The sequence below is a fragment of the Pseudophryne corroboree genome, chromosome 2, assembly GCF_028390025.1.
Source record: "Pseudophryne corroboree isolate aPseCor3 chromosome 2, aPseCor3.hap2, whole genome shotgun sequence".
NCBI classification, from domain to species: domain Eukaryota; kingdom Metazoa; phylum Chordata; class Amphibia; order Anura; family Myobatrachidae; genus Pseudophryne; species Pseudophryne corroboree.
In genome coordinates this window covers 766,236,529-766,250,106 of record NC_086445.1, presented here as the reverse complement: position 1 = coordinate 766,250,106, position 13,578 = coordinate 766,236,529, and the positions used below count along the sequence as shown (strand labels likewise).

Sequence of the window (13,578 nt, the reverse complement as noted above, 5' to 3'; positions counted from 1 at the left end):
TGTGGATTTACATCCACATTACTGTAATGTTTACAGAAGCTTAGAGAAGCAGGGAGTTGGGCATAGCTGCAGACTTTCAGGCAGTGGGGCAGGGGGCACCATGAGAAGGACTAGTTAGAGCTGACAGGTACACTTTTGTGTGTCAAAGGGCACGCGTGCTCCCAGAAAAGGGGCATGGCCTAGTAGCTACAAGGGGCGTCTTTTCCTTTTGTCTACTGCACACCCTTTCTTTTATACTATCCTCCAGTCTTACATATCTAAAATACACCATAGCACAACTTATTGCATGTGTCACAGTGCTGGGCGGCAGGGGAATTTTACTGGTCAGACTTCCTGAAAAATAAAATGTGGGGAGCACATTGACTATGCTATGCCCCTAAGAACACCTGGGGTTTGCACACGTACAATATAAGGAACACACAGCATGACAGGATCCCCTCACCATTGAATCCTCCTCTGCCAATTACATGTTATATTAGCCACCCTGCTGGCTGTTGCTGCTGGTTCCCCTCGCTGCACTCTTTCGGTCTGTGAGGTCTCACAAGCAGGGCCGGCCAGCCAATAATGCAAGTTACGTAGCAGCGTAGGGTGCCATGCTCTAAAGGCGCTGTGTCCTGTCACCGCTCTGCAGAGTGAGACTTCCCTTACTTGTGTGTCTCACCTGTGGCTTCTGCTGTCCATCAGTGATCCTCTTGTAGCAACGGCTCTGAGTCTGCTGCACGCTGCTACTGGTGTCTGTGTTCTAGGGATGGCTATCGATGATTCAAAATCATCGATGTTTATGGCCGATGTAGAATACTTTTGCCATCGATGGGGGAGAACCAGATGGTTTCCGTCCATCGATGGAAAAGTATAACCAAATACTTTTTTTTTAATGTGGTTCCAGAACATGGAGCATAGCTCCACCCCCTGACACCCTCTAAGCCCCGCCCCTGGTTTTTCATTGGTCCGTGGACCATACAGCACCTTTCAGTGGTGGCCATCGAGTGGTTTGTGTACCATCGATGGTTATCGTTGATGGTATCATCAATGGAAACCATCGATGGACACCCCACTGATGGCCATACCTAGTGCGTTCCTCCGCTCCACTTCCCTCACCAGCCCCCAGCTGCTCTCTAAGCCAAAGTAATCAATCACAGATCGGCCTGTGCTTGTGAGAAGCGCATCGGTGGGCTCGGTGGGTGGTAGCTTTGGCCTGGTCTGTTGTGTATCAGCAGTTCCATGTTTGCTACACACTGCTCCCAGTCCCCGGAGTTTCCGTCTCCTCCACTGCGCTCACCGCACCCAACCATGGCCGATGCCTCTGACAAGCCCTACAGGGTAGAGTACGCCCAGGACGGCCGCGCCTCCTGCAAGAAGTGCAGGGAAATTCAGTGCAGCCGCGGAGGAGAGAAGATGGAAGAGGAGCAGCAGCATGGTAATACACACGGCCGCCCTCCCACCCGCAGGCACCCGGTGTGCATACTGACTGCAGCCTGTCTGCCTGAGCACCTGGCCCAGGCAGTCCCAGATCCCAGCCCCAGCAGCAGCACAGGGTTAGCTGCAGCATCAGCACAGCAGGGATACAGGAGCAGCCTGGAAGAGCCCACTAACATCCGGGGGAACGGAGATCTGTGTGTCGGCCTCCCTGCCATGATGAGTGCTTGCCCTAGCTGACTCTCACCTCTCTCTCTATTGTCCTCTGTCACCCTCACCTCTCTTTTTCTCTTGTCCTCTCTCTCTTTCTCTTGTCTTCACCTCTATCTCTGCTTCTCTCGTCTTCATCTCTCTCTCTTTCCCTCATCTTCATCTCTCTCGTCCTCACCTCTTTCTCTCTCTTGTCCTCTCTCACCCTCACCTCTCCCTATTTCTCTCTCGTTCTCTGTCACCCCCACCTCTCTCTTGTCCTCTCTCACCCTCACCTCTCCCTCTTTCCCTAAATTGTCCTCTCTCACCCTCACCTCTCTCTCTTTCTCTCGTTCTCACCTTTCTCTCTCTCCTCACCTCTCTCTCTCTCTCTCTTGTATTCACCTCACAGCTACTTCAATAGCGCCTCTACTGTGGTGTAACATGTATAAAGGGCTCTACCATGGCAAAATGTGTATACTGTAAGTGGCTCTACTTTGGTGTAACATATATAATCATCTGTACTATGGTGTAATGTGTATTAGCAGCTCTACTGTGGTGTAACGTGTAAAAGGGACTCTACTGTATAATGTAACATGTATAAAGGGCACTACTGTGTGATGTAACGTGTATAAGGGGGTACTAATGTGTAATGTGAATAATGGACACTACTGTGTGGTGTAATATGAATTGGTTCTATTCTGTGGCTATGCCCCTATATTTTCCCTGTTTAAATATGGGAAAGGAAACTGTCACCCTGAGCTCCTCAAGCTCTTGAACTGGCCCTGTATATAATAATAATAATAATAATAATAATAATAATACAGTATATATATGGCTCATCCTGCCTGTGATACAGTATATAATAATAATAATAATAATAATAATAATACTGAAAGGTTAGTGGATAAGTGGAATAGCCTACCATCAGAGTTGGGGGTATATGAGTGGGTTTTTTTTTAATCAACAGGTTCCTTTGTGTCATTGTTACATTATTACCTGTATTCATGATATGTCACACACCGAATAAATTACAGTTATGTAAATATGAGGGTTTATTCCTTCAAGGGGCGCTAAAATCTAAATCCGCTTGCCCCCAACAAAACAGGCTTGGGCCGGCCCTGCTCACAAGACACGCTGGAAGTAAGGGACAGTCTGCAAATTACTTGCCACTATACAAGCTTAATCAACGGTGTTTGAATACAATTATAAAGTGGCAGCTAATTTGCAGACTGTCCCTTACTCCCAGCATCAGATCTTGCAGAGAGGAAGAAACTAGTGTGACTGACTCAGGGAAGACTGAAAGAGCCTGAGCTCAGTTGCTGATAACCAGAAATTCCTGGAGGGGTGGACACTGGCCCAAGTGCCCACTCTCTGAATCCGCTTATGGTGCTAGCCTTACAAAGGGTCTTATTCAGGCCCAGTTGCAGCTGCGCATCTGTATGAAGTGGGCACATCCATCAGGTCTGCGCTCTGGCTATACTGCACGTGCGCGACCCTTCCCTATCCCGGAAGGATGTGGCCGCAAGGTGATTGACAGCAGCAGCATCGACCTAGTGTTTCGCTGGCACAGCGGGCAAAATGGGGGCATGTCAGGAGCATTTTTGGGGTGGCTGTGTGATATCACACGCAGCTGCGCAGGTAGGGATCAACCTCAAATCGCTGTGTTTGCAATTAAATTTCGAACACATTGCAGGTGGGGGCCACACACATGCTGAGCGGCCTTGCCCTTTGCTGGGCGGCCCCCAACATGTGAGTAGATGGACGCAGTTCTTGCTGTGGAAGCAAGATCTGTCCATCTCTGAATTATACCCTAAGTGCAGGTATAGAAGCTCAGTGCATACTGCAACTAGGTGCTTGCTGGCAGTGCCATGTGCCTCCAAATGCCATGTACCCTAGGCTACAGACTGATTAGCCTAATGGTTCATCAAGCACTTCTCTCTCCTTTTGTCTCATCCCTCTTCCAATAGCTCTTTCATTACATATATATATATATATATATATATATTGTGTAATTATGAATATACTTGTAATTATGCATTGGTATGCACTTTACCCTGTAATCTTGTTATTTTCTTTATTTTAATATTGTAGTTTCAGCACAGATGGTTATCTGTTTTGATACCATTAGAACTTATACGTTTAGCAAAAATTATTATCATCATTGTCATCATCATCACCACCATCACCATCAAAGATTTGAAAAAAGGAAATAGAATTTTGAGCTCCAGGGAGAAATAATTTTGTTCCTGATACATTTAACTGGCTACAAAATCTATCAATATTTCATTGGCCAAGTATTAAGTACTCAAATTAGCCACAATGTTGTGAAAACTCCTATTTATAGGCTGGAAACCAATTCAAACCCTGGACTTAATGTAGCCATCATTTTATGTAAAATCGGTAAAAATCTAAACTGAATATTAAGAAACTTATACTGAAACTGGAACCATATGCCTTTGCTTCAGCACATGACATAGAAACAGTAGGATTTATTTTCAAGAGATTAGGAACTCACCAGGTCTACAGGATTGGTAAACTTTATTCAGCAACAGATGACACTTATCTTCTGTCCAGTCATGTATAATCCTGGCTATAATAAATAGGTCTGCTTCAGGAATTGGGTCATTAAAGAAATCTCCTTTTGTAAAAAAAAAAAAAAAAAAATGCAAATAATTTATCATTTCAAAGAAGCTGAAAATCAGAAATCATGTAACAAAATTACATAATTGAGCTTTATTTACTACTGAGAGATATCCTGCATCAGTGTGATATCCACTATAATGTTAGTTCTGATCGCTAATATTTTATAATTATTTGGATATAATTTATTAAATACTTCTTTTATATTTGTTAGGGGTGTTACCCACTGCTATTAAAGACCATAACACCCACACAAGAAAAAGAGAGCAGCTGTGTGAGTGCACAAAAACATACACATTTTATTAGCATTGTTTAAAATGACATGGACACTCTGGGGGTGATTTAGACCTGATCGCACGCAGGCGTTTTTTTGCAGTGCTGCTATCAGGTAGTTGCCGCCTACAGGGGGAGGGGCTCAGTGGCAAACGCAGGATTTCTGGAGGGGGGTTTCCAAATGCAACTGCAAATATCCCACTCTGCGGAACATGGAATACAGTATAGATGATCTATCATATAGGCTGTATCTAATGGACCCTACACACTTTGCGATCCTCCGCCAAGCTGCCCGGCGTCGGATACGGCCGACGGGCGACCCATCACCCGGCTCCATAGCAGTGCAGGTAAATATGGATGAGATTGTCCATATTAGCCTGCATGCACAAGCGACGGGGCACCAGCGATGAACGAGCATGGGGCCGTGCATCGTTCTTTGCTGGTGCCTCCATACTGAAAGATATGAACGGTATCTCGTTCATTAATGAATGAGATCGTTCTTATCTTTCAGTATTATCGCCCAGTGTGTAGGGCCCAAAATATATTTAAATAATATAAATAAGATAAGTGGTCAGGAAAAGGTTAAACATACTATAATAAATAAATGCACAAACATTATAGAACCAGTACTGAACTTTCTAAGCACACATTCTCCCACCTCATGGTAAGGCTTCTGTCTCTTCTTTCTGGTAGCTACTCTTTGGTCCAGTGCACTCAATGAGGGCTCAGAACCACACAGACAGCAAACTTGATAGAAAAAGCTGCTACCACTGGCATGTGCAGCAGTTCTGCATGATGTGGCGCCAGTTCTAGTAATAGTATTATATGCCATTGGTATTGTTGTAATAATTTGCCACTTGCCAAGAGGAGGGGGGTTTCTGGGCAACCGGAAACCCCCCCCCCCCCCCCTGCATTTGCCTATGGGGTTAATCGCTTTGCAGGGGTGCGATCGCTTGTGCAGAGAGCTGCACAATCAAAAGTTTGTGCTGTCTCTGCACAGCTCAGGACATAGGGGGTCATTCCGAGTTGATCGTAGCTGTGCAAAATTTTGCACAGCTACGATCATTTTTCCTGACATGCGGGGGGACACCCAGCATGGGGCTAGTCTGCCCTGCATGTCAGTCCGGTCCCCCTTGCAGCGATGCCTTTGCACTTCAGGAGTAACTCCCGGCCAGCGCAGCTTTAGCGTGCTGGCCGGGAGCTACTCCTCGCTCCCTGGCCCACAGCGGCTGCGTATGATGTCACACAGCCGCTGCAGCCCGCCCCCCATTCGGTCCGGCCACGCCTGCGTTGGCCAGACCGCACCTACGAAACAGCGGACAAACGCTGCCGTTTCGCCCCCTCCCGCCCATCGATCGCCTCTGCCTGTCAATCAGGCAGAGGTGATCGCTATCCTGCTACGGCCTTCTGCCGTCCTGCATACGCAGGCGTTAAAACGCAGCGAGTGAATGGGTTGGAATGACCCCCATACTCAGCCACTGCGACGATCCGGACTGGAGCTGACGTCTCCCTCCCTTAAAACAGCTGGACATGCCTGTGTTCTCCCGGACACTCCTTAAAAACGGTCAGGTGACACCCACAAACGGCCTCTTCCTGTCAATCTTCTTGTGATCGCCGGTATGATCGCTTTCTTTGTTAAATCCGTCGTTGTCCGGCGATCGCCGGCAGCTGTTGCGCCTGCACATTGCGGAGCAAACGTATGCGCAGTTCAAACACGATCGCACTGCTGCAAAAAAAGCTAGCGTGCGTTCAGGTCTGAATAACCCCCTCTGTCAGCTAAAGTGAAATGTATTAGAATAATATTGAGTGAAAAAGGTAATGAAAAAGGGGTATTAAAACTTATTTGAATTAACAGAGACTGCTGTATCTATTGTGATAATCTTAATGAAAATAAAGGCATTATAGCCCCCATTCATATGTCATAAATTGTCAAGGAATTCCTTTTTCTACTAATAATAGTTATCTCTGTACTTTGTAACAGAAAAGTAACTGCTTCTGCTATATAATTCTCTATGAGTTTAAATTACTAAAAGAGATACAATGTTGCCAATGTTTATTCATGTGGTTAAGTGAATTTATATACAGTCACTGTGTCACTTCACATTTCATTACAGTGTGTTTGACTCCATGATTATATTCTCTATAGACTCAGTCACTTTTTTTTCCCTTTTTTGTGACTACACAAAATTTGCTTGTAATAATTTGTGTCACTAAATGGATCTCATTTACATATAAATCATACAGATGTTGCTGCTGCTGAGCCATACAAATAGCGCAGGTTAGCAAAAAAAAAAATGCACTAGAGGATCCACAGCATGCACTGCGCAGCTTCTCCACTGGGTGGCGATTGCTTCACTAATGAAAACTACAGTTCTGAATAGGTGCAGAAGGATATGGAACTACAGAATACTGTACAATGGCCCTCATTCCGAGTTGTTCGCTCGGTATTTTTCATCGCATCGCAGTGAAAATCCGCTTAGTACGCATGCGCAATGTTCGCACTGCGACTGCGCCAAGTAACTTTACTATGAAGAAAGTATTTTTACTCACGGCTTTTTCTTCGCTCCGGCGATCGTAATGTGATTGACAGGAAATGGGTGTTACTGGGCGGAAACACGGCGTTTCAGGGGCGTGTGGCTGAAAACGCTACCGTTTCCGGAAAAAACGCAGGAGTGGCCGGGGAAACGGTGGGAGTGCCTGGGCGAACGCTGGGTGTGTTTGTGACGTCAACCAGGAACGACAAGCACTGAAATGATCGCACAGGCAGAGTAAGTCTGGAGCTACTCTGAAACTGCTAAGTAGTTAGTAATCGCAATATTGCGAATACATCGGTCGCAATTTTAAGAAGCTAAGATTCACTCCCAGTAGGCGGCGGCTTAGCGTGTGTAACTCTGCTAAATTCGCCTTGCGACCGATCAACTCGGAATGAGGGCCAATGTATTGAGCCCTGACAAGCGGGTAGTCTTTTTTTTAATACAGTAATACTGCATGGTGGACTATGAAATCACCGGAACAGCAGACAGTGACAATATGTCTTACAACTGAAAGCTCCCCTGGTGCACTCTATAAAATGATCCCTACATTAAATAGAAATGTGAACACAGAAAAAGGATTTGCTCTCCGACTCATTCAAAGAGAAGCACAGTTCAAAGTTCTACACAGCTCTCTTAAAGAAAGAAAATCATTACAAGCAGCGATAGAGTTGGGATACACAGCACAATAATTTTTTTTTACAATGATCGACATCACTATGTCGCTATTGTCGATGGTTACCATGCATGAGAAGCTAGAGTTCGATTGCTTGTAATGATCTGCTTGTAGTGAACTGATTGTGCATCTCCGACGCACACAACCAGCAGTACCTTTTATTCATTGCTATGCTAATAGGATGCACAAGCAGCTTCTGCTGATTAATAAAATGTGGCATGCCTATATTCTGTGTGCAAGTGTGGCTGTATCTGCAAACGAGATGCTACGTTACAGTGATTTCCAGGAAAACGCTGTAACGTAGCATTTCCTATGCAGATACATCCGCAGTCTCACACTGAATATAGGCATGCCACATAGCATTTTAATCAGCAGAGTCTGGTTGTGCATCCTGTTTGCATAGTGATGCATATAAGACATGCAACTGTGATAAGACAGGATTATATGTACACATTTGAATTTAAAAGGAACAAGAATGAATAATCATCAGTGTCAATGTGAATAGGAATCTCATTCATGGTTATATTTATTGCACTGAATACACGGACAGTGCCCGACATAGCACGTGGACCCGCTGTGCATCAGGACTATTCAATATAACTATAGCAGCAAAGTTCTTCTTTTATTTATTATTTTATTTTTTGTTTAAAACATAAAGGTGCCTATTACTTAGTAAACTTGTAAGAGGTTTTCTCCACTATTAGGTATAAAGCCTAATATACTTGTAAACAGTCATCCCCTGGGTACTTAGTCATCTCTACCACATACCTATTGTATCATCTATACTTGTGATGTTATGCGGTCAGCATCCCAGCAGTCGCGATGCTGGTGGTCAAGTGACCGACGCCGGAATCCCAACACCACTTGGACACCTGGCGCTGGAACACTGACCACTGACATCCCAAAGGTAAGTATCAGGGTGACCGTTAGGGCATGGCTCAGAGAGTTTGTGTGTGTGTGTGTGTGTGTGTGTGTGTGTGTGTGTGTGTGTGTATGTTATGGGTAGCCGTAGCTGACACCCTCCCCCCACTATCTTAGTCCTAGCTGCCACCCCAGGTGGGTTAGGATTAGAGTAGGGGGCAGGGAATGGGTAATTTACCCCATTCCCTGTCAGCATTCTGAATGTCAGGTTGCCGATGTTAGTCATGTGACCACCAGCATTCCGACCGCTGGGATTGGATATCACACCCCTTTTGACAACTGATAACAAGCTTCAACAGAACAGAGATTCAATGCACTAACTGAAATGACAGATAATCAATGCTTCAATTCAGTTAGCTACCATTTCATCCTATGAGCCTGTCAGTTCTTAAACACCCTTCCGAGCAGTAACCTCTAGCACAAATGAGTATGCATCAGTTGCATCAAATAAACTATTGGCATCCCGGGGGTGAGGCCTCAATAAGAGTCTGGGGAAGATGGTGTTATGCAAATTGTTCCAAAACTAAGTATAACATAAAAAAGGTATGTCATGCAAGTGTTCTCCCTGCAATGCATTTGGGAAACTCCTTCTACTGGGAACACCATGTTATTACACTCGAAGGGTGTATAGTATGTGACCACACAAATGAAGTACAAACTGAAACATAATGCATACAGTAGATACATTAGGGTAAATTTACTAAGATGGGAGTTATATTTAAGCAGGGATGTTGCCCATAGCAACCAATCAGATTCTACTTTTCTTTTATCTAGCACCTTCTAGAAGATAATACTTGGAATCTGATTGGCTGCTATGGTGAACATACCATCTTAAATAGAACTCCCATCTTAGTAAATTTGCCCCATTGTGCTAAACACATAAACCATTGAAATAAAAATAAATTATATGTTTTAAAGAAATAAAAATAAAACAGTGCACAAAATGTAAAATTAAATGTATGCAGAAATATATCAATCATGCACAATTAAACAAATACATTGCAGAGAGCTAGAATATGTTACTAATAATGATAATATGTTACTCTTCAGAGAAATATATTAAAATCCCTAGAATCATTAAATTCACCAGAAAGCGATTGTTCATCCATCTTGAATATCTAGAACAACATCTACATGATGGCAGAAGGATTAACATTGCTGCCTCATAGCATTCTATTCCTCATCCTGATATGAACCTCTTTGTGTTAGATAAATGACTAGAATCAAAGAAGATGACTTACCCTAGCAACCCCTGTTCCCTAGAACACATTCAGCGGAATGTAATGGAGTCCGAGATCGCCAGAGGTGCGGGATGCTGGCCGATCTCTGACTTTTTTTTTAAAAGGGACAAACGATTACAAAACAAAAACAAAAATCTGAGATTGCGCCCCATCCCCGACCTCCACCTGTCTCGGACTCCATTACATCCCGCCATACGGGCCTGAATCAGTCGCATGCAATGGTGATGTTCAAGGAGTTGAGTGATATTTTGCTACTGCACATAAGCAAAAATCCCTAAACACTTGTTCGATGCCTGCATTACAATGTGTGTATGCATAAAGGTGCAGTTGCCATTGAGATGCAGGCAGTGGCAAACACAGGATTTCTAGATGGGGATTTCCAAATGCAGTCCACAATATCCCGCTCTAAGGAACATTGAAGCAAGAGTGAGAGTCTGAGGGGAGCCGAAGAAGAGCCTAGTAATGACCCTGGACATTTATTTAAACATTTTTCTTTTTATACACTGGACACTGTATGGAAATCAGTGTTAATTTTCAACACTATACCCAAAACAAGGTCCTCAAGGCGCCCCAACGGTCCAGGATTTAGGTATATCCATAGCTCAGCACAGATGGTTAAATCAAATTGACTAATGCGCTAATTAAGTCACCTGTGGCCTAGCATGAATACATTTAAAAGCAGGACCGTTGGGGTGCCTTGAAGACCGCGTTTGGGAACCTCTGGTAAAGGCTATATCAAACATTTTAACAATTTGAATAAATGGCCAGGAAAAGGTTAAACAAACCATAATAAATAAATGCACAAACATTATATAACCAGTACTGCACTTTCTAAGCACACTCAGAAAATCTGCACCTGTCATAGGACTGGTGCAAGTTTCAATTATTTGACCAATGGTGGTGTCCACAGATGCTGACAGTGGGCATCTCAATCCTTGCACATTCATACACATACAGTAGATGTTTACCAGGGAATGGCTTTCTAATGACATTTGCATAAAGATGCAGATAGGCGACTGACAAAATATGTAGCTGTGGAAAAGGCTACCTCTAAATCAGGCTCTATATGCTCTGCAGTGCAAGGGTTTCCCGATCATTTAAGTTCAAGGTAGTACTTGTTTGGAGACTAGAAATTTCCATAACAAAGATGTAAGTGACCCGCTCAATTCAGGCATCAGTCCAATGACACATTTTAGTAAATAGGCTCATGTCAGTCCAGGCAGCAATGAAATAGTAACGTCTAGTATAGAGGTAAGGTCAGTGCAGGCAGCAATCCAATGAGAAACTACAGTAGCAGGACAGGGTAAATCCAGTCAGCAATCCAGGAGCAAAATCCATAAAGAGGCAGATACAAGTAGCAAGTGAAATAGAATTGTCCAGGCACGGGGATTATGTGTGGGAAACACTATAACCAACATGGAGTGACGGAACCCAACGTTTGTAAAACACAGAGTGCTAATCAAGATATAGTTAATTCATATATTTACACTAAAAATGCCATTTATGAGGTATATGTTATAGTGACAACATCAATACTGAATAACCAACATTGTTCCGATAAGACAGGTAAATTGTTTAATTTATTCAATAAACTAGAGGTGTCAAGCAAGAATGTGCGCTGTTCCTTAATTAATGGTTGCAATAGTGTATCAAGGAATGTCGCTTTAGGCTGGAGCAAAGATCCTTGGGCTGATACAATTGGATGGCATGGTGGTAGATATAAGCCTTTGTGCACTTTAGGGATGTTATAAAGAACTGGTACTTGTGGATAATCTGGTAAGAGTACTGGTTTAATTTGCTCTGTGATCAAACCACAGTCTATCGCTGCCAATAGGCTATTGGATAACTGTTTTGTGCACCCCGGCATTGGATCAGCAGTCAGTTGTCACAGTATTTCCCTATTATAATTCATCAAGTCTTAAAGAACAATTGCACCCCCCTTATCGGCGCGGCATATTATAAGATTTCTATTTTCAGAAAGACTTCTAAGCACCTGTTGCTCTAATGGGGTCAGATTAGGATGTACTAGTGGTAACGATTTCATATTATTTTCCACTTGCTGTTCTAGTAACCTAGAGAATGTCTTAATACTGGGATTAAAAGACTGAGGTTCAAAGGACAATTTTGCTTTAAATGTTTTAACTGCTGTGGAATTGGATCTTGTGTAGCTGATATATCTTCTTTAAAAATGTTTTTATCAGTTTAGGTTTGCTAGTCAGATCATGTAACTCAATATTCCAGGAGAAGTCATCAAATTTTGTTGTAGGTACAAAATACAGGCCTTTAGCTATTAGACTGTATTCACTTTCAGATAGATCGTAGGAAGATAGATTCAAAATTAGGTATTTTTGGAGAGAAGAGGTTGTCCCACCCGGCCTCTGCCTTTTGTACTGTTGGCCCCTACTCGTATACCGCCTTTTGTGTCTCTTCTCACTGTTCTGGTGGTGACACCTAAAGGGCCATTCGCTTGATTCTGTTTCTTGTTCTCACTTTTAGTGCTAAGAAATTCTTAAAAGTATTCTGTATCAAATCTGGAAGCTTGATGAGATTGTTGACATCTGTTTCTTCTAAATAAAAGGACGTCTTGCTTCTCCTGGTTGTGTATTAGATAGCCAGCGATTCACGGTATGTTTTTCATAGTCAAGTTCTACTTTAATGAGTTTTTCTTTTTTATATCTAATTAGATCTCTCTTATAAATTGCTAGCTGATTTTTAGTTTTCCCAGCCACTCATTCTCAGCGTCAGTGTCAGAATCCTGGACTATTTCATTCATGTACTAAGTGTTCCATGTAGCTTACCTCCTGATCTGCAGGGGTTTTGGGATTTATCTCAGTCTTGCTAAGCTCCATGCTGTGTTCAGCTTCCAAGCTACAGCATGTGTTTGTGTTTCTCTCTCTTGATTAAGCCACCTGTGTGGGAATTCCTCTGTGTGAGTATTTGGCAGGTTCCTGTATACAACACCTTGGTCTCTCTGCGGATTGTTTTCAGCAGCCATGTTACCTGGTCAGTTGACAGGATTGTTTACCAATAGGAGTGCTAGTAATCCTCAGCTGACTCCTTCCTCCGATGGTGGCCTACCTGAGCGTATAAAGCAGGTCTCTGAAAAGAAGGGGCCTGAACATCTTCCTCCTTCAGTGCATGCTGCTGTGTGTTGGTGCTCCAGGTTCCAGGCTCTACTCTGTGTTTCCCAGAGCATTTCTACACTGATTCAACATTAAACTTTCCAAGTGCTGTGTGCTATCAGGAATCTCCAGTACAGCAGTGGATATCTATACGTGTTCTCCAGTGCCGATTACCATCGGATAGCTCTACGTGTTCTCCAGTTGCTATCAATTGCTTCTTCAAGTACCGACTGCCATCAGTTATTGCTTCTTCAAATGTTTTCTAGCTCTTCAGTGTCTCAAGTACTGAGTGCCATCGGTTAATATCGATTGCTTCTTCCAGTATTTTCTAGTTCTTCAACGTCTCAAATGCAGAGTGCCATCGGTTAACACTGATTGCTTCTTCAAGTATCTTCTAGTTCTTCAACGTTTTGGATATCTCTACATGTCCTCCAGTGCTGATTACCATTGGATATCTCTACATGTTCTCCAGTGCCGATTACCATCGGATAGCTTTACGAGGTCTCCAGTTGCTATCAATTGCTTCTTCAAGTACCAAGTGCCATCAGTTACTATCGATTGCTTTT

General features: G+C 43.4%; 1 protein-coding gene across 1 annotated transcript in view; it reads right to left on the bottom strand.

The window, feature by feature from the left end:
* LOC135015769 (acetylserotonin O-methyltransferase-like) overlaps positions 1-13,578 on the bottom strand; it is a 138,066-nt gene that overhangs the window by 17,489 nt on the left and 106,999 nt on the right. Inside the window, exon 7 of the mRNA XM_063952819.1 lies at positions 4,124-4,246. Coding sequence (XP_063808889.1) covers positions 4,124-4,246 — 123 coding nt within the window. The remainder of the gene's footprint in view (positions 1-4,123; positions 4,247-13,578) is intronic.